Source organism: Chanodichthys erythropterus, chromosome 10 (genome assembly GCF_024489055.1).
Source record: "Chanodichthys erythropterus isolate Z2021 chromosome 10, ASM2448905v1, whole genome shotgun sequence".
Lineage (NCBI taxonomy): Eukaryota > Metazoa > Chordata > Actinopteri > Cypriniformes > Xenocyprididae > Chanodichthys > Chanodichthys erythropterus.
Window position 1 is genome coordinate 39,398,414 of NC_090230.1, and position 22,047 is coordinate 39,420,460.

The 22,047-nt window shown below is 39.0% G+C and overlaps 3 protein-coding genes across 3 annotated transcripts; all 3 read right to left on the reverse strand.

The window, feature by feature from the left end:
* Positions 1 to 119: 119 nt before the first annotated feature.
* LOC137029542 (olfactory receptor 1E16-like) lies at positions 120 to 1,109 on the reverse strand. The gene has a single exon (XM_067399153.1). The coding sequence runs from the start codon at positions 1,107 to 1,109 to the stop codon at positions 120 to 122; it is 990 nt and encodes a 329-aa protein (XP_067255254.1).
* Positions 1,110 to 14,468: 13,359 nt separating this feature from the next.
* LOC137028328 (olfactory receptor 1E16-like) lies at positions 14,469 to 15,455 on the reverse strand. Its single transcript, XM_067397092.1, has one exon. It carries the CDS (start codon positions 15,453 to 15,455, stop codon positions 14,469 to 14,471), a length of 987 nt encoding a protein of 328 aa, XP_067253193.1.
* A 4,583-nt stretch (positions 15,456 to 20,038) lies between these two features.
* Positions 20,039 to 21,028, reverse strand: LOC137029543 (olfactory receptor 2AT4-like). Its single transcript, XM_067399154.1, has one exon. The coding sequence runs from the start codon at positions 21,026 to 21,028 to the stop codon at positions 20,039 to 20,041; it is 990 nt and encodes a 329-aa protein (XP_067255255.1).
* Positions 21,029 to 22,047: the final 1,019 nt, after the last annotated feature.

Sequence of the window (22,047 nt, forward strand, 5' to 3'; positions counted from 1 at the left end):
TGTGTGTGTATATATATATATATATATATATATATATATATATATATATATATATATATTGTAAATGCATATATACAGCATGTAATTGGATACATCAGAACAGGGACAGACAGATAATCTCATTTAGAAATAGTTAACCTATTGACCTTTAGACTCATTCTGTTTCTCTGGACACACCATTTGAGAAGGAACTGTCTGATTTCTTTGATCCTGATGCAGTAAATGAAGGGATTCACTAGTGGTGGAAGCAGACTGGAGAACATGACCAGGGCGATCTTCTGACTGCTGTTCATCTGAGTGTTCGGGATGCTAGAACTGGAGTGTACTACGAAACGAGGCACATAATAGATGATAATGATAGTCAGCTGTGTGGCACAGGTAGAAAAGGCTTTCATATGACCCTGTGCATTTGCTATTCGAAGCACAGACACCAGGATACTTGCATAGGACAAGATGATGAAAGAGAATGGTATGAGAAGCACAAACATTGCTACAATGTAGGCAATGAGATTTGTGAGGGTGGCATCAGCACAGGCGAGCTGGTTCATAGATACACCATCACAGAAGCAATGAGCGATCATGTTTGGCCCACAGAATGGCAATTTCACTGTTTGCATTGTGTTGATGGTTGGCGCAATCATTGCAGTAACCCAGGAAAACCCTATTAGAAGTCTCATAGTGCGGTTAGTCATTAAAACAGGGTATCTTAGTGGGTGACAGATCGCCAAGTACCGATCTAGAGCCATGATCATCATAATAAGAGAGTTTAGGGTCCCAAAATAGTGAATCAGCTGTCTTTGAAACAAACAAATGTAGAAGGCAATATAACCGTCATTAAACCAGTAGCGAGAAATGACTTTAGGCAGAGCAACTGTGCAAAAACCAATATCAGACAAGGACATACTCAGCATGATAATATACATAGGCTTATGGAGGCTGCGTTCAATCACAAACAGGACCACAATGAGAGAGTTGCCGGTGATTACAGTGATGTAGATGCAGAACAAAAGCACTGCCATCAGGCTGTAGTATTTGGGAGGGAGTCCAGGGAAGCCCACGATGAAAAACTTGGTTACTACAGAAGCTGCGGTTTTGTTTTCCTGTAACATACTGAAACATACAGTGAACTTTAACTTTTCCAGTGTATCTACCTTTCACACTGACATTACTGACTACTCACACGTGTAAAGAAAAAAATAAAAAAGATTTGTCTTATTCAAAGATTATACTTTTCAACATTAAAAATGCAGTAAAAATGTATATAAATGTAAAAAAATTAAATATATTTTTCATGAAATACTTACTTACAGAAAATTTGTATAAATTCATATGAATGGTCAAACATTTAATTCATACATTCATAATGTAAATGAATAATATAAAATTTTCCTTTAATTATTATTTTTTTTAAATAAAAAGGTATTAAGGTTGAATGTTTATGGCAGTTTGGATTATAAATCAGCTGGCTGTACAGTGAGTATGTTAATAAATTCATTATGATTAGACATCAAGACATCAGACATTAAATGAATTTGCACCTGATATGTTGACTCTGTGCTCTAAATGATGACAAATACAAACGGCTAACTTACAGAAAACTTGTCATCTAAATGATCAAACGTAATTCATACATATAATTTTATTAAGTGATATTAATAATATAAATACATAATATGGAATTTTCCTTTAATTACCCATTGTTATGGATTTGAAATTATTTGGCTTTGCAAAAATCGAAATGTTATTTTTGTTGTTATTTCAGCTGATCACACGATTACCTTGATTATTCCTCTGTTAAATTATATGACATCTGCTAAGAATATTCCTGGCTCAGTGTGATACGTTTCTCACTTATCAGTGCAGATGCTTGTGGTGTCATTGTTTTATAGTCATAGAATCAGTGTTAAAGCCTGTAGGGTCCAACACGTCATGAAGGATCATGTTTTGAATCATTGGTGTCATGAAACTGGGCTGACCTTTGGGGTTTGGGGAGTGAGGACTGTGTTTTGCCAGAAGATAAATATGGAATGAAGTTTGGCTGAATTTTTCTGCCCTGATAGACAGGGACTAAAACTTTTTGCCCCACACGAAAATGAAAATTCTGTCATTTATTAGTCACCCTCATGCCGTTCCACACCCGTAAGACCTTTGTTAATCTTCGGAACACAAATTAAGATAGATTAGATTATTTTAAGATATATTAAGACATTTCCTCTCTCAAGATCCATAAAGGTACTAAAAACACATCTAAATCAGTTCATGTGAGTACAGTGGTTCAATATTAATATTAGAAAGCGAAGAGAATATTTTTGGTGCGGCAAAATGACTTATATACAGGGCCGGATTAACATAAGGGCTAGGTGGGCCGCGGGTAGAGGGGGCCCGTGATTGGCTGGAGGAAATGAGATTGACAAGTCATAGGTGGTTGATTTGTGTCTAATAAAATAACAAGAAAAAATGATTGGAAAATGTGCCTGACTGATAAATCATCGTCCAATCAAAATCACTTTACAATTCGTGCCATGACATCGGGAAACGCCTCTTTGCGTTATGCTATAGCATGTAGACTAGAAAATTGGCCTTTTTTGCTTTTTCAGCCTCGCTGGTGTTCAAAAAATGATTAAAAAAAAGTGATAGTGGTGCGCAAAAACGGAAAAATAAGCTTGAAAGCGAGAAAAGGGATGCTAATCTTATAGCAAAAATACCAAAACTAAACTGCTTCGGTTCACATAAAACATCCGTGCCAGTGGAAGACTCCGCGTGCAGCGGCAGCTTACAATTATCTTCACCCACCGACACCGTCGCCGATCATGCTTTACACGTTGAAGAAGGTGAGATAGCAGCTGCATCAAGTTATTATTCTTATAACGAGTTAAGCCCTATTCGGATGGATGGTAATTGTTTCTCATGAAAACGTAAGGTGTTTTCAACATTTACAGGGACGAGTCGATTGATTTTATTGCCGTTTGAATTCAGAATGTCAGTGTTTTTCTCTCATCATCATCACCCGTGTAAAAATCCAGAATTAACTTTCCTACAGTTTTTTGACGAACACCAATGTCGTGTGACTTGTCTCCACTATCTGCCTTTGAAGCACATTCTATCAGTTGCAGTTCTGGTGCCTCCATCCGTACAACTCGACCTCGACACATTCACATCACATGTTAACACAGCGGTAGAGTTACTCACGGGACACTGCACTTATTCGCAATCACAAAAGTTCTTTATTTGCATGTGCTTTAAAGCCCTGCCAGTTAAACATGTCATTCGTGCGCTGCGCTTTTTCTGACCCCATACACCCGAAGCGTGCACACACACTTAAGCCTGTCAAACAGCACCTGACTACTGGACTTCATCTTTCGCGTCTGATTGCGCCACAATACTGTCAAATACACAAAAGGTTTACATAAACACAGTTGGTTATGTCTGAAGTGAGTTGAGAAAATGGGACGCATGCAGGTCTTAAAGTGACAGCATCCTAATAGTTATCATGCAGACCCTTGTCCTTAAAGGGATAGTTCACCCCAAAAATTAAAATCCTGTCATCACATACTCACTTTCAAGTTGTTTTAAACCTGAATGAGTTTCTTTCTTCTGTTGAACACAAAAGAAAATATTTTGAAGAATGTGGGTAACCAAACAGTTGCTGGTCCCCATTAATTTCCATAGTAGGAAAAAAATATATATAATGTGGAAATCACTGGGGACCATCAACTGTTTGGTTACCCACCTTCTTCAAAATAGTTTATTTTGTGTTAATAAGAGGAAAGAATTATTGTGTCAGCAATATATGCAATACAATTTTAAAATATGTTAAATATTTTATATGTTAAATATGTTTTAAAATATGTTAAATAGCATGGAATAATTAGTGTGCTTGTGCTTATATAAAATGATTTGATAAAATGAAATTTGTAAAAATATAAAAATAATAACAATAAAAAAAAAAATTCTTGTGGTACAAGACACTGTGGCATGGCAATCATATGAAAGGGGGCCCTTGGTGTTGCTATAGCCCCAGGGCCCAATGTGTTCTTAATCCGGGCCTGCTTATATAGTGATGGCCGATTTCAAAACACTGCTTCAGGAAGCATTTTTGTTATTCACTTCACCTGTAAGTGGTCATAATGTTATGCCTGATCAGTGCGTGTGTGTGTGTGTGTGTGTATATATATTTATATATATAATATATATATATATATATATATATATATATTTATACATTCATATATATTCTCCAGACCAAAGTATCTCAGCAGACAGCAAATATCTTCTTTATTCCATGAATGTGAGCTTTTTGTGCCACCTTGTGGGTAAATGATAACTACACACTAGGGCTGTCACAATATCAGATTTTTCACACCATGGTTATCGTGGCCAAAAGAATTCACGATATCAATATATCTCGATATCTACAGAAACCTTATAGACCCCTTAAAAGTTTGTAAACATTGCAACGTTTCCTGGTGGGCGGGGCTTAGCTGGAGGCAAAAAGAGATGCTGGACTCAATGTTGACAAGTGTAAGCTAGCATGTTTTAGGAGGGATTTATTAAACATAGATGCAGAAGAAGGTTCAGAACTGTCCGAATATGTACAGTCACTGACTCTGCGGGACCGTGACAGTTATTTTTGTAAATTAACTTTTTACTTTCGGGTGGTTCAGGGAATTTTGTCAAGGCTTATTTTCTAATGTAACCTAATGCTGGGCTAACTATGATTATGGCTAGCTATGTGGATTATTTTAAGAGACCATTCAAAGGATGGCACACACATCTATCGCTGTATGTTTGTTTAACATTTAAGCTATCTAGTGTGCTGAAAGTTGACGATTTTCACCTATAAAACAGAAACTTGCTGATACGTACTAGATAAAACCAACACACTATTACATATGCATCAATTATTTTACCTGATATGAAGTGTGCACTGCATACACGAGTATTATTTATGATCGTCTCCATCCACTCTGTATGCCGTATTGCATTCAACCACAATTATCTTTTTGATTTTTGTGAAGGAATGTCTACCGGGATCTGGTAAAACTTTAGTTTTGAACCAAAAGTCCTGTTCCTTCTATTCTGGCAGCCAAAAACACAACAAGACGACATTTTAAAGTCAAAACCTCAAACTTTTAGTGTGCCTGCTATGAGTTATTTTTTATGTTTTGCTTCCAGCTAGAGCGGTGACGTCACAGTGACGTAGGCAATTAAGGGGTCTATATTATCAGTCAAATTCATCTTTGCTTTAGTTTGTCTTTTTCATAATTTTTTTAAAATCCAATGAATACACCATTGCATACAACTACACTTAAGGGTAATAAAATACTGATAAATAACTGATAAACACAAGGCACAATTATTTTTACTTTTTGCATTCTATGTCTTTAGCAAATTTTTGTTCCAGAATTTCCAGGCTTTTAGTTTATCTGATTTCAAGCTGGAGTAAAAAACACTGCCTGAATGTATCCAGTAGAACTGAAAAGATTTTAAAGCACATTTTAAAGGTGTGACGGGTGTACTGGTGTGAAGAGATGAGACAGATACGGATTTCCACAATACGAACAATCGTAAACAAAGGCAGGAGGCACCAAACATACAACCTAACATAATAAGACGGACGAGGAGTGAAAGGAGTGAGTGCAATATAAAGGGAGTGCTGATGAGAGAGTCCAGGTGCAGGTGATCCGTGATGATGGGGAGATGACGAGGGAAGTGAGTGCAGGTGTGGAAACAGGAGGATGATGGGAAATGGAGTCCAAGGAACAAGGGATCTGTGACATTACCCCCCCCCCCCCCTTCCGGTAGGCGTGGCCTCATGCCGTAGATGTCACAACGGGGAGGGGGGGTGGGCGCCCTGGAGACCTCATGCCGGTGCAGGGAGAGGCATGGGTTGGAGTGGAGGTCTCCAGGGCGGGTCCATGAGCCAAGGCGGGTCAGGAGACGTGGACCACCTCGGCGGGTCAGGAGACGTGGGCCGCCACGGCGGGTCAGGAGACGCGGGCGGCCACGGTGGGTCAGGTGCAGCGGGCGGCCATGGCGGAGCCCTACCCACCCCTGGGTACTTGGCCCCGCCCCAAAAAATACTTGGGGAGGTTTAGGATGAGTGTGAGGAGTCCAAGGTATCTGCGGAGCAGAGTGAAAACATAGGCTGAAGTGGGCTCGTAGGCGGTGGAGCATAGAGCTGCTGGCTCGGCGGCTGAGACTGGAACTGCTGTCCAGTCTCAGCCGCTGAGCCAGCAGCTCCAGTCTCAGGAGTGTGAGGAGTCCAAGGTGTCTGCGGAGCAGAGTGAAAACATAGGCTGAAGTGGGTTCGGCGGCGGCTGAGACTGGAGCGGCTGGCTCGGAGGGGGCTGAGACTGTAGTGGCTGGCTCGGCGGCAGCTGGAGCGGCTGGCTCGGCGACTGGGGAAACTTGCTCGGCGGAGACTGGAGAGAGAGGCTCGGTCCAAAGGTCAATGAGTCAGGCCGCATCACTTGGCGGCTCGTGTGAGGCGGGAGCATGCTCATAGAGGGCTAGAGCGGCAGGTTCGTGACAGGCTGGGGCTGTTTTCTTCCTCCTCCTCCGCTTACTGGACCCAGCGGAGGAGTGTGGGTCCAGCGTGGAACAGATGAGTTCACTGGACGGGTATGCGGAGGAAGACAGAGGCTGACTAACTGGCCTGGCCAACCGTGTTTCTGGAGGGACTGGACGAGACAAACACTGATCCTGAACCTCTTCAACAAGGAATTTGGAGTCATTTAAATACAAAATTAAATTGATAGTTTCATTTAAGGCAAAACGATAGTCAGGAACGCGGAAAATGGGGTGGCTGTGCTGCATCAAATGACAACAGTTTTGGGAACATCTCTGCATGACTGTCATCTGAAGCATGTGTGCAACTAATCCAATCTTGATTGGCACTGTGTCACCTCATGACATGTAACAGCGAACTACAGAAGTTGGCACAAGGCAGCATTAGCTTCTGGTAGACTGAGGCAAGTCACTCACAGGCATGCAGGAAGTATGACGAAGGGATGCAGCGTCTTGTAGGCCTGTCGCGATAGTCGATATATTGACATGACATCGATCATTTTTGGTGACGCGATATATTGCCCATTATGTCACCGACATTTTGTCGATCGTGCTGCCTCTGTCATCTCGTCTGCTCTCCGAGGCAAAAGCGGCAGGCACCTCCTTTATACACAGAGATGACATCGACAGGCGGAAAAATGCGCCATTCGAGTCATTATAGTGTTTTCCTGACAACTGTCACAGTGTCACCATCTCAACTGTCCTCTTTGGTCTCATCCACACTTCCTCCCCCTAACCAGTTCTCATCACTGGACACTAACAATGCTACTGACACTCTTTGCACCACTCTAACATCTTGCTTAGATGACTTCTGCCCCCTTTTAACCAGACCAGCCCGCACCACCCCCTCTGCCCCCTGGCTCTCTGATGCTCTCCGTGAGCATCGGTTGAGACTCAGGGCTGCAGAGAGGAAGTGGCGCAAATCTAAAGATCCTACTGACCTTAGCTTATATCAGTCACTCCTTTCTTCTTTCTCTACTGATGTCTCTAATGCTAAAACCACATACTACCACACTAAAATTAACAATTCGACTGATTCCCACACACTTTTCAAAACCTTTTCTTCTCTTCTTTGTCCTCCTCCCCTCCCTCCCTCATCAGCTCTTACAGCTGATGACTTTGCCACATTCTTCACACATAAAATAACAACCATCAGCGGTCAATTCTCCACACCACACACTGACAATAACATCTTAACGGAAAACGCACAAACCCTCTCCTCCTTCTCCATGCTCTCCGAGGCAGATGTTTCAAAACTCATCCTCTCCAATCACCCTACTACCTGTCCCCTAGACCCTATCCCCACTCCTCTTCTTCAGGCCATCTCCTCCTCAATTCTACCTGCACTCACTCACATAATCAAGTCTTCCCTTCACACTGGAACATTCCCCACAGCTTTTAAGCAGGCTAGGATTACCCCAACTGCTTAAAAAACCCACTCTGAATCCAGCACTTTTAGAAAACTACAGACCAGTATTCCTTCTTCCTTTCATTGCGAAGACACTGGAGAGAGTTGTATTCAACCAACTGTCTACTTATCTCACACAGAACAACCTCCTTGATGACCACCAGTCTGGTTTCAAGAGTGGCCACTCAACTGATACTGCCTTGCTCTCAGTCACTGAAGCCCTGAGACTGGCACAAGTGACTTCAAAATCATCAGTACTCATCTTGCTGGATCTGTCTGCTGCTTTTGAACCACCAGATCCTCCAGTCAACACTCAAGTCGAAGGGCATCTCGGGAACCGTACTCCAGTGGTTCAAGTCTTACCTCTCAGGTAGGTCCTTCAGGGTATCTTGGAGAGTTGAGGTGTCCAAGTCACATCATCTTGCTACTGGGGTACCTCAGGGCTCAGTGCTTGGACCACTTCTCTTCTCCATCTACATGTCTTCACTAGGATCTGTCATTCAGGATCATGGTTTCTCCTATCACTGTTATGCTGATGACACACAACTCTACCTCTCATTCCAACCAGATGATCCGACGGTTGCTGGTCGTATTGCAGGCTGCCTGACAGCCATTTCTGCCTGGATGAAGCACCACCACCTTCAACTCAACCTTGCAAAAATGGAACTGCTGGTGGTCGGTGCCAACCCAACACTTCGTCATAACCTTTCAATTCAACGTGGGTTGTCAACCATTACTCCTTCCAGGACAGCCAGGAACCTTGGAGTGGTGATGGATGATTGTTTAAGCTTCACAGATCATGTTGCTACAACGGCCCGGTCCTGCAGATTTACCTTGTACAACATCAGGAAGATTAGACCCTTCCTATCGGAACATTCCACACAAATTCTTGTCCAAGCTCTTGTTCTATCCAGACTGGACTATTGTAATGCTCTTTTGGCTGGACTTCCAGCATGCACTGTCAAGCCTCTTCAATTGATCCAGAATGCTGCAGCAAGACTGGTCTTCAACGAGCCGAAGAGAGCACATGTCACTCCTCTCTTCATCAGTCTGCATTGGCTGCCAGTAGCTGCTCGCATCCAATTCAAGGCTCTGATGTTTGCCTATAGAACGACTGCTGGCTCTGCACCGCCATACCTTAACTCGTTACTTCAGACTTATTCGCCCTCCAGAAACTTGCGTTCTGCAAGTGAATGGCGGCTTGTGGTGCCATCACAAAGGGGCACAAAATCACTCTCACGAACCTTCTCCGGGTCTGTTCCTGGCTGGTGGAATGACCTGCCACGCTCTATCCGAGCAGCTGAATCTTTAGCCACTTTCAAAAAAATGCTAAAGACATCTTTTTCGTCAGCACTTGACCCAGTAAGAGTTGCACGTACCTTGATTTCTATTTTCATTCCATCTATTTGTGTATTATTAAAAAAAAAAAAAAAAAAATCCTTGCTAAGAGCACTTTACTGTCATAACTGTGACGTCACACAGCACTTACATACTGTTGTTCTCTTGTTGATTTGATTGATTCTACTGTTCTCATTTGTAAGTCGCTTTGGATAAAAGCGTCTGCTAAATGACTAAATGTAAATGTAATGTAAATGTAACTGCAGACAGTTTGGAAAAATTAGTGCAAATGCACTCAGTTTCCACAATCCACTGGTGCAAATCTAAATATGACAGCACAAAATGCGTTTTTGCATTCCACTGCACCGTTTTCCATGGAAACATGTTTGTTTGACTGTTGCACTCATGACTTTCGCAGCATCTCGTGCATGACACGGGGCTAAATCGCGGCGCTCAAGTTAAAAGAAGTTTTTCAAACACACCTGTAGAAAAACAGATACCTAGATAACATAGATAACAGGCCATATCTGATTGATGGCACCGGTGTACATGGCGTGCCGTTGGTCTTGGAGGCTAGTATTTGTATTGTTTGTTTTATTTTGTTTTATTTTGAAAGTAAATGCGATATTGGTCTATGACAGGTCAACAATCCTAAGTCTGCGGACCAGTTCAAACAATTTGTTGGGCTATGACTCAAATGGCTCATATTATCCACCTCCTCCTTTCTTATCATCGATACCAGGTTTCTTACGGCGATGGCCCTGCTAGTTACCGGTGAAGAGACAGAGGAAGGAACGCGGAAAACGGGGTGGCTGTAGTCCTATCTGGCTCTGCGGTCTGGTGTGCGGCCCGTGGAACTTCGGGATCTACCGTCGCGGAGTGTGCTTCAGCCATCTTCGCACTTTTCCGCAGGCAGACAGACAATCCGCTTCGTTTAAGGCTGGGGCTACTTAATTCGAGATTGGTAGTAAATAAGACTTTTATTATAAATGAATTTTTTACTGTGCGTGAGTTGAACTGCTTATTTATTACAGAAACCTGGCTTTCTGTCGGTGATTCAAGCCCTCTCTCTGAACTTTTACCTTCAAACAGTTTGTTTTTAAATTCACCTCACTTTATTGGCAGGGGTGGTGGATTACTCACTATTTTTAAAGACAAACTTTCTCACCACCAAATAGTACAAAATGATTAACGTATAGAAGTTTTGCGCTGCAGATGTTTACACTTGAATTGAATAGCCCACTATTGATTGCCTTGTTGTATCGTCCTCCTAAACACAACACAGACTTCTTAAATGAGTTTGCAGATTTGTTGGGTGATTTTGTACCAAAGTATGATAAATTGTTAATTCTTGGAGATTTTAACGTACATGTGTGTTGCACACCAGACTCTTTAGCTAAAGAGTTTATTACATTGATAAATGCCTTTGATCTAGATCAGTGGTCACCAACCTTTTTAAGCCCAAGATCCCTGACCTCGACCTTTTTGAAAGATAAGATCTACTTCATAGAAAAAGACAGCCCATATTGTATTTAGTATTTTTTTCGTGGTCAATGTAGATTCTGATTTATTTAGCCTATTTATTTATTTTTTTACAAGCAAATTGGCCGGATTCTGATACTGGTTGCAGATATTTATTATTAATATTATTATAATAAACAAAAATATATAGCCATTTCAAATTAGAGGGAACCACTGCTTTTTAATCACAATCCAAACAAAGATGCTACGCACGTTGCATGAGCAGTTGTTTTCCCTCTTGAAAAATCCAGCTAAAACCAGCCTAAGATGGTCAGGCTGGTTTTGGCTGGTCTCCCAGCCTGGCTTAGCTGGTTTTAACTGGTCTCCTAGCCTGGTCATAGCTGGTTTTAGAGGGGTTTTGACTTTTGACCAGCTGAACACCTGCTAACCCAGGCTGGGAGACAAGCTAAAACCAGCTACTTCCAGCTTAAACCAGCTAAGACCAGCCAACCATCTTAGGCTGGTTTTAGCTGGATTTTTCAGCAGAGTTTTTATTTGAATTAGATTTAATTTCAACATTTAAAGCAAAAACAGTACGGTCTGACTGTATCTTTGTGAAATTATAAATGCTACACACACAAAAAAGGCATAAAAAAAAAAAAAACAGCAGACTGAATGAGACGCAGATTCACTCTCTGACAGCAGGTGGCGCTTATGGAGCAGCAGTGATACAGTGTTTCCTTGGTTACCGCTGTAAACAAAGCTGAAATGCGCTAATAATTAGCTACTTTATTCGGAAGTAAGAGGAAAATAAAATGCCATTGCCATCGAAATCTTCCTGAAGACTGATCTCCTTTTAGGAGATTCCTAATCCCTCACCCCCAATTCAATATTTATATTTTCTTCCTATATTTCGAGCATCGTGAACAGTGAGCTGCTTTGCCTGCTACAGAATTTTCTCCTCTTCGCGTACGTCTTCAGCGTCTCTGGCCTCTTGTTAACGGACGTTTACAGACTCAGACGTAATGTGGGCTATTTACCTTCATCTGTCTGCCCCAGTAGTTCCAGAAAATAACACAAAAATAAATACAAAAATACAGTACAAAGACTGGAGAAATGTAATGTATGTTTGTACTCATATTTCTGTTATTTTCGCGAGCTACTGGAACAGTGATAAAGATCGACCGGTCGATCGCGATCGACGGGTTGGCGACCACTGATCTAGATCATCATGTAAATGTTCCTACCCATCAAGGTAGACACACTCTTGATCTTGTGTTGTCATATGATATTTCTCTTTATGATCTGGAGATAGTGCATAATGGGTTTTCTGATCATAAATGTGTTATGTTTTCTATTCCTGTATCATCAGACTCCTTGCAACTCAAAAGGCCGGTCCGTAAATCACAATTAATTAACTCTGCTACTCGTACAGTTTTCTCATCAGCTTTCTGTGATACTATGCAAGCTATGGATGCAAATTAATTAAGTGCAGAGGAGCTTTTGTCTGAGTTTAATTATTCATGTGTGAATGTTTTAAACACAGTGGCTCCTGTAAAGACGTTAAAATCTAATCCAAGAGCTGACCCATGGATTGATGACAACATATGCTCCTTGAGGCAGTTCTGCAGAAGAGCAGAGCGTAGATGGAAGAAAGATAAGCTTCATGTTTCTTTTGAAATATTAACAGAGTCATTGTTAAAATACCAAAAGGCTTTGAGAGCAGCAAGATCCAGTTATTTTACTAAACTCATTACTAAAAATTACCATAGACCAAGAACTCTTTTTACTGTTTCTAACTCTGTTATTAATCCACCTGTTTAGGAGTACCCTGCAGTATCAAAGACTCTGTGTGACGATTTCTTACATTTTTTTGTGAATAACATCAGTGACATTAGATCGGGATATCTTGTCCTTCTTTTGATCCTTCTATCTCTGTGGCTTGTACGGCAGAGTTCAAGCAATTTGAACCCATTTCTCTTTCTCATCTTCAAGAAATAGTGGGTCTATTAAAGCAGTATTTCTTTGACTACCTTGTAAATTGACACCCCCAGGGCACGGTTGCCACCTTGTACATAAACCAATTATTGCAAAAAATTAAAGGCCCACGTGCGACCTGTGCATACAAAGTTGCTATCCCGGATAGCACTTGCTGAAGAGCAGAAGCTAACACTGCCTTGTGCCGGCTTTCCTTTATAGCTTCCGTGTTTCACCATCATAATGAACATAATGATGTGACATGGTGCCTGTAACGATGGGAGACTCAGGCAGAGATCCATTTGCAAGCTTTATTAAAAGTAAGAGCGTGGTCATACAGGCAGGGTCAAAACAGGAACAAACAGGAACAGCAGGGACAGGCAGAATCGTAGTCAGGGTACAGGCAGTAGATCGATGCAGGCAGATATCATTCGCAGTCCAAGAAACAATAAACAGTCCAGAGGTATGCAGCAAGGAATCATAAATGGGTAACCAGACAGGATCAAGAACAGATGGGCAGACAGGGAATAAATGCTCAGAATTGTTACAGGAGTAAGCAAGACTTTGCGGTGAGGTGGTGTGTGTGAAAGTCCTTTATAGTCCAGGTAATGCATGGCAGCTGGGTGTGGTGATTAGTATTAGTGATTGGTGGAGTGAGTGCAGGTGATTGGCAGAGAGGATTATGGGAAATGGAGTCCGGGAACTGACAGGAACTGACGGTGATCGTGACAGCGCCAAGCAATATTGGACTAGTTGCACATGCGCTTCAGACGACAGTCACGCAGAGGTGTTCCCCAAAGTGTCGTCATTTGACGCAGCAGGAGTTCCCATGAAAGGGAATTTTTATTGCATTGTATTTTATATTTTGATTTAATGTTATATACTATATTTTAAAGGAAATATCTTAAATAAGAAAAAAATGTAAAAATATATTACAATTGATGATTCTGACTGGAGGAATATAACACGATAATGAATTTAAAGTTTTTAAAACGCTAGAAACATTGTTTAAATGGTCCCTTTTAATTACACCTATTTACTGTGGTATCCAGGTTTCTAAAAAGCAGAAATGACAAGTGTCAATTTGCCACAGTTTCACTGCATTATCAGGAGGTTTTGAAACTATAGGATTTTCTTTGCACAGCAGGACACTGTCATGTGCATCAATTAAGTAAATCTGAAATAAAATTAAGTGTGACATTTGTTTGAAATTTACCAGTTCAATAATGTGATTTTGGACTAAGAAGGGAGTAAATTATCATAATTTTAATCAGCATACACATTTAATTTATGAGAAATACTAATAAAAACAGGTAAAAGCATTCATAACCAAGACCTTAGATGTATAAAATAATAGAACATATTATTAATAATAATCTAATGAAACATTGTGAATAAAAAACAAAAAATGCTGTCATATTGCATGTATGTTTGGTGGGAATTATTTATTAAAATAATTTATACAATTATTTAATTAATTAAAAATATATTTATTATAAATAAAATATATTACAGTTGATAAACATGTCTGCAGTGTGACAAATGATACTACAAATATTTCATGTCATTTTTTAAAATGAAGAACTGGATAAATGGCTTGATAAATATGTAGGCTATAATATAATGCATTAAAAAATAACTATATTAACAAATGCATATACAGTAAAGAGCATGTAATGAGATATAGCAGAACAGGGATAGGCAGATAATCTCATTAAGAAATAATTAACCTATTGATTTTTAGACTCATCCTGTTTCTCTGGACACACCATTTGAGAAAAAACAGTCTGATTTCTTTGATCCTGATGCAGTAAATAAAGGGGTTCACTAGTGGTGGAAGCAGACTGTAGAACATGACCAGGGCGACCTTCTGACTGCTGTTCATCTGAGTGTTAGGGATGCTAGAACTGGAGTAAACCACGAAACGTGGCACATAATAGATGATAATGATAGTCAGCTGTGTGGCACAGGTAGAAAAGGCTTTCATACGACCCTGTGCATTTGCTATTCGAAGCACAGACACCAGGATACTCGCATAGGAAAAGATGATGAAAGAGAATGGCACGAGAAGCACAAACATTGCTAGACCGTAGGAAATGCGATTCTGGAGGCTGACATCAGCACAGGCGAGCTGGTTCATAGACTGAGAGTCACAGAAGCATTGAGCGATCATATTTGGCCCACAGAACGGCAGTGTCACTGTTTGCATTGAGCTGATGGTTGGTGAAATCATTGCAGTAACCCAGGAAAACCCTATTAAAAGTCTCATAGTGCGATTAGTCATTAAAACAGGGTATCTTAGTGGGTAACAGATCGCCAAGTACCGATCTAGAGCCATGATCATCATAATAAGAGAGTTTAGGGTCCCAAAATAGTGAATCAGCTGCCTTTGAAACAAACAAACGTAGAATCCAATATAACCGTCATTAAGCCAGTAACGAGAAATGACTTTAGGCAGAGCAACTGTGCAAAAACCAATATCAGAAAAGGACAAACTCAGCAAGATAATATACATAGGCTTATGGAGGCTGCGTTCAATCACAAACAGGATCACAATGAGAGAGTTACCGGTGATTACAGCGATGTAGATGCAGAACAAAAGCGCTGCCATCAGGCTGTAGTATTTGGGCAGGAGTCCAGGGAAGCCCACAATGAAAAACTCGGTTACAACAGAAGCTGCGGTTTCGTTGGCTTGTGACATACTGAAACATACAGCAAACATCTGTTTACAAAAGAATCAATGTATCTGCCTTTTACACATGATATTACCTTGATAAAAATGGCTTTGATTTGCTGAAAAATGTTTAAATATTTTCTTGAAGTTAAAATTATTCTCTGCAACATTTAGAAATATAATACAATATAATAATGATAATATAAAATTATTTAAATACAGTTCACTTATGACATTATAAATTGGTGTAAATTATAAAATAAATAATTTATAAGTATTGTTTTTCGTAAAACTACATTAAAATACACAGTTTATAATAATTAGTTCATAATTAAGATGAATTTTCCTTAAGTTATTTACACATTCTGTGATATTCAAATATTTGCAAAAATCTAAATGTTATTTTGGTTTGTATTTCAGCTGATCACACGATTACCTTGATTATTTCTCTAAGTTATGTGACATCTGCTAAGAATATTCCTGGCTTAGTGTGATACATTTCTCAGTTATCAGTGCAGATGCTTGTGGTTTCATTATTTTATAGCCATAGAATCAGTGTTAAAATCTGTAGGGTCCAACACGTCATGAAGGATCATGTTTTGAATCACTTGGTGTTGTGAAACTGGGCTGACCTTTGGGGTTTGGGGAGTGAGGACTGTGTTTTGCCAGAAGATAACTATGGAATGAAGTTTGGCTTGTTTCCTCTTCCCTGACAGATATACATTTATTTGCACAACACAGAAAAATTAGCTGTTTTATTTTAAAATGGGTGTAGTATATATAAGCTAACTGGCAACTTTATTAGGTACACCTGCATGTTAATGCAAATATCAGCCAATCACATGGGAGCAACTCAATACATTTAGGCATGTAGACATGGGCATCTGAAAACTTAGGCAGCTGACTTGTTGCCTCGCTGCCTTATGGCAGTGAATCTGCAGGCAGCATTTGCGCATGAAGGAACCTCATAAAACTGATTTCGGACAGACTTATGAGGCAGCATAACAATGATCTACATCAAAATAGAGTGAGTTTTGGTGCGAACTAAACAAATATTTAATTACCACAGTAGTAATTTGTCACTAGAATCAGAAGTCGAAAACTTAAGTCAAAAATGTACATTTGCACGCAAACTGACCAGAAACTGCAACTTTCAGACACCATCTTTCTTTTTCTAGCTCAGCTGTCACTGAATGGAATCCATGGGATTGTTGGATATCAAAGACAGTGAAGGATACATCTATACTGCCTTCGGAAAGCGATCAGATGAAGGTCTCATGAGACAGGAAGTGAAGCTAACATTAGATTCTGACGTGCCTTGATGCCTTCCTACCTTGGAATGTGTCCTTCGATGGTATCATTTTTAAAACCCAAAGTATAGTTGCGTATGCAAGGATTAGTGTACAGTGAGTGAGTCATTAATTTTTTCATCAGAAGATTTTTGCAGGTCACACATGCACATTAAATTTTTTTTGCAGTAATTAGTTTATCCACAAGGTGGCAACTGTGCCCTGGTGTGGTTGATTCATAAGGTAGTCAAAGAAAAACTTCATAAACAGAACAGACCACAACACATGCAAGCTACAGCGACAATGGAGGACTATTCAGCGCCCCCAACAGCGCACCATACTAGCTAAGAGAACAGCCTTTATTTGCTCAACTAGGCAAAAAAAAAAAAAAAAAAGAGAAAGAAAATCGACACTGCTTCAGTGCCGTACACCAACACGGACGGAAATCTTGAGAGGTTCTCCCGAAGAGCTGCTCGTTTTCATTTTAGAAACACTCTATTTTAAAGACAGCATTTGTGAACGCTCGGCTCTTAAGAGAAAACGTGACTGACTGAATGGCAACTGAGGCTACAATTCACATGAGTTCACAAAAATTTTACAATAGAAGATTGGAAAAATGTTGTCTGGTCTGATGAGTCTCAGTTTTTGCATTCAATATTCAGATGGTAGGGTTAGCATATGGCGTAAACAGCATAAAAGCATGAATCCTTCCTGCCTTGTGTCAATGGTTCAAGCTGCTGGTGGTGATGGTGTGGGGGATATTTTCTTGGCACACTTTGAGCCCCATATCCTGAGTATTCTTGCTGACCATGACCACAGTGCACTCATCTTCGGATGGCTACTTCAAGCAGGATAATGCGCCATGTTACAAAAGTCAAATCATCTCAAACTGGTTTCTTGAACATGACAATGAGTTCTCTGTACTCAAATGACCTTCACAGTCACCAGATCTTAATAGAGCACCCTGGGGGTGTGGTGGAATGGGAGATTTGCATCATGGATGTTCAGCCGACAAATCTGCGGCAACCATGTGATGCTTACTTCATTATGGACCAAAATCTCAGAGGAATGTTTCCAGCACATTGTTGAATCTATACTACAAAGAATTAAGGCAGTTCTAAAGGCAAAAGGGGTCCAACCTTGTACTAGCAAGGTGTACCTAATAAAGTGGCCGGTGAGTATGTATATAATAAATACACTCACTGTCACTGTGAAGCTGCTTTAAGACAATTTGTATTGTGAAAAAGTGCTATACAGACCTATAGCTAGCTTTACACCATGAATGTGAGCTTTTTTTTTACCACTAAACACCTTAACTCCCATCAAATCACAAGAAACTTTTCTTGAATTGTATTTTATTTATTTTAATTTACTATTATTAATATTATGCACTATATTTTAAAGCAAGTATCTTAAATAAGACAAATATAATTAAAATATATTATGGTTGATGAATCCGACTGGATTCTGCTTTTTGAGCCTTCAAGCATCCGGTAGTGAGACACTACTTATTGTCTCATATGAAACACTTGAAACTATAGTATTTTGGTATTTACTGGACACTGTCATGTGCATTAATTATCAATTAGTAATTAAGTGTGACATTCTTTGACATTTACCAGTTCGATAATGTGATTTTTGACTTAAAAGTGAGTAAATGATTGCATAATTTTAACTGGAATGTAGTTTTAATTTATGAGAAATAATAATGAAAACAGGTAAGACATTAGATGCATAAATAAAATAATAGTAATCTAATATTATTCATATTATTAATAGTAATCTAATTAAACAATATGAATTAAAACAAAAACTGCACTTATATTGTATGCATGTCTGGTAGGAAATGTATGATTTATTTATAATTTAAATATATATCAGTTGATAAATGTGCCTTCAGTGTGACAAATAACACTACAAATATTCCATGTATTTTTTTTTTTTAAGAACTGGATAATATATAGGCTATAATATGTGTGTGATGTGCGCATATATATAGTTGCAAGAAAAAGTATGTGAACCACTGCAGAATCTGTGAAAATGTTAATAATTTTAACAAAATAATACAAAATGCATGTTATTTTTTATTCAGTACTGTCCTGAGTAAGATATTTTACATAAAAGATGTTTACATATAATCCATAAGACAAATTTATTAAAATGACCCAGTTCAAAAGTTTGTGAAACATTGATTATTAATACTGTGTGTCATTATGATCTACGACTGTTTTTTTGTTGTGTGATGGTTGTTCATGAGTCCCTTGTTTATTCTGAGCAGTTAAACTGAACTCTGTTCTTCAGAAAAAATGTCCAGGTCCTGCAGATTCTTCAGTTTTCCAGCATCTTTTGCATATTTGAACCCTTTACAACAGTGACTGAATGATTTTGAGATCCATCTTTTCACACTGAGGACAACTGAGGGACTCAAACTCAACTATTAAAAAAGGTTCAAACATTCACTGATGCTCCAGAAGGAAACACGATGCATTAAGAGTTTTGAACAGGATGAAGAGGTCCAAATTTTTCTTATTTCGCTTGAATATCTTTTTTTTTTTTTTCATTTAGTACTGCCCTTCGGAAGCAACAGAAGATACTTGCATGTTTTCCGGAAGACAAATTAAATACAATTTACCTTGATCTTCAAATTCCAAATGTTTTCACCCCCCATCTATTAATGCATCATGTTTTTTTCTGGAGCATCAGTGAATGTTTGAACCTTTTTTAACAGTTGTGTTTGAGTCCCTCATTTGTCCTCAGTGTGAAAAAAAGGATCTCAAAATTATTCAGTCACTGCTGGAAAGGGTTCAAATATGCAAAAAATGCTGGAAAACTGAAGAGTCTGCAGGACCTGGAGATTTTTTTCTGAAGAACAGAGCTCAGTTTAACTGCTCAGAACAAACAGGAGACTCATGAACAACCATCACAAAACAAAAAAACAGTCGTGGATCATCCAGGTAACCACACACAGTATTAAGAACCAATGGTTCACAAACTTTTGAATGGGGTTATTTTAATAGATTCAGCTTTTTTTTTTTGTATTATGGATTATATGTAAACATCTTTTATGTAAAATATCTTACTCAGGATAGTACTAAATAAAAAATAACATGCATTTTGTATAATCTCCCTTATTTTGTTAAAATTATTAACATTTTCACAGATTCTGCAAATGGTTCACATACTTTTTCTTGCAACTGTATATATATATATATATATATATATATATATATATATATATATATATATATATATATATATATATATATATATATAATATAGTAAATGCATATATACAGAATGAACAGGGACAGGCAGACAGTCTCATTTAGAAATAGTTAACCTATTGACCTTTAGACTCATTCTGTTTCTCTGGACACACCATTTGAAAAAGAACTGTCTGATTTCTTTAAACCTGATGCAGTAAATAAAGGGGTTCACTAGTGGTGGAAGCAGACTGTAGAACATGACCAGGGCGACCTTCTGACTGCTGTTCATCTGAGTGTTCGGGATGCTAGAACCGGAGTAAACCACGAAACGTGGCACATAATAGATGATAATGATAGTCAGCTGTGTGGCACAGGTAGAAAAGGCTTTCATACGACCCTGTGCATTTGCTATTCGAAGCACAGACACCACGATACTTGCATAGGAAAAGATGATGAAAGAGAATGGTAGGAGAAGCACAACCATTGCTACAATGTAGGCAATGAGATTTGCGAGGGTGGCATCAGCACAGGCGAGCTGGTTCATAGATACACCATCACAGAAGCAATGAGCGATCATGTTTGGCCCACAGAATGGCATTTTCACTGTTTGCATTGAGCTGATGGTTGGGGCAATCATTGCAGTAACCCAGGAAAACCCTATTAAAAGTCTCATAGTGCGGTTAGTCATTAAAACAGGGTATCTTAGTGGGTGACAGATCGCCAAGTACCGATCTAGAGCCATGATCATCATAATAAGAGAGTTTAGGGTCCCAAAATAGTGAATCAGCTGTCTTTGAAACAAACAAACGTAGAATCCAATATAACCGTCATTAAACCAGTAGCGAGAAATGACTTTAGGCAGAGCAACTGTGCAAAAACCAATATCAGAAAAAGACAAACTCAGCAAGATAATATACATAGGCTTATGGAGGCTGCGTTCAATCACAAACAGGACCACAACGAGAGAGTTGCTGGTGATTACAGCGATGTAGATGCAGAACAAAAGCGCTGCCATCAGGCTGTAGTATTTGGGCAGGAGTCCAGGGAAGCCCACGATGAAAAACTCGGTTACAACAGAAGCTGCGGATTTGTTTTCCTGTAACATACTGAAACATACAGTGAACTTTAACTTTTCCATGTATCACATTGACATTACTGACTACTCACTTGTGTATAGAAAAAAAATGGTCTTATTCAAAGATTATACTTTGCAACATTAAAAATGCAGTAAAAACTTATATAAATGTAAAAATAATTGTAAAAAAAATGAAATACATTTTCATAAAATGCTAACTTACAGAAAATTCATCTAAATTCATCTTAAATGATCAAACATATAATTCATATATATAATTTTATTAAGTGATATTTATAATATAAATATATAATATGGAATTTTCCTTTAATTACCCATTGTTACAGATTTGAAATTATTTTGCAAAAATCAAAATGTTATTTTGGTTGTTATTTCAGCTGATCACACGATCACCTTGATTATTCCTCTGTTGAATTATGTGACATCTGCTAAGAATATTCCTGGCTTAGTTTGACACGTTTCTCAGTTATCAGTGCAGATGCTTGTGGTTTCATTGTTTTATAGTCATAGAATCAGTATTAAAATCTGTAGGGTCCAACACGTCATGAAGGATCATGTTTTGAATAATTGGTGTCATGAAACTGGGATGATCTTTGGTGTTTACTGGATGAGGTGCCCTGTGTGCTTGTGTTTGCTGTATCACACACATTCACACAGATCAGGAAAAGGTGGGAATCAAACCTAATAATAATAATAACAACAATAATAATAAATTCCCTAATATATATTTATATATTTATACTAATTTCGTCTACATCTTTAACGGTCACCAGCAGGATGTGCAAAAAACAAGGGGAATCCATTTTTTGTTAGCTGGATCCATTGGCATAGAAGATAGGAAATGTTCCATATATATTGCTTGGTGCATAATAGGGCTGTCACAATTCCTCGATTAAATTCGAGTACTTGATTTTAAAAAAATCCTTGATTTCAATTTGCCATGTCGAATAACAGGCAAAATACCGGAAGTGCTGCTTTCCATGGATGAGAATCCATGAAACGCATTATTAAGACCTTTCACACCGAGA

Coding starts and splice junctions, on each gene's coding strand:
- LOC137029542 (XM_067399153.1), bottom strand. CDS start 1,109: ATGTTACAGGAAAACAAAACCGCAGCTTCTGTAGTAACCAAGTTTTTC.
- LOC137028328 (XM_067397092.1), bottom strand. CDS start 15,455: ATGTCACAAGCCAACGAAACCGCAGCTTCTGTTGTAACCGAGTTTTTC.
- LOC137029543 (XM_067399154.1), bottom strand. CDS start 21,028: ATGTTACAGGAAAACAAATCCGCAGCTTCTGTTGTAACCGAGTTTTTC.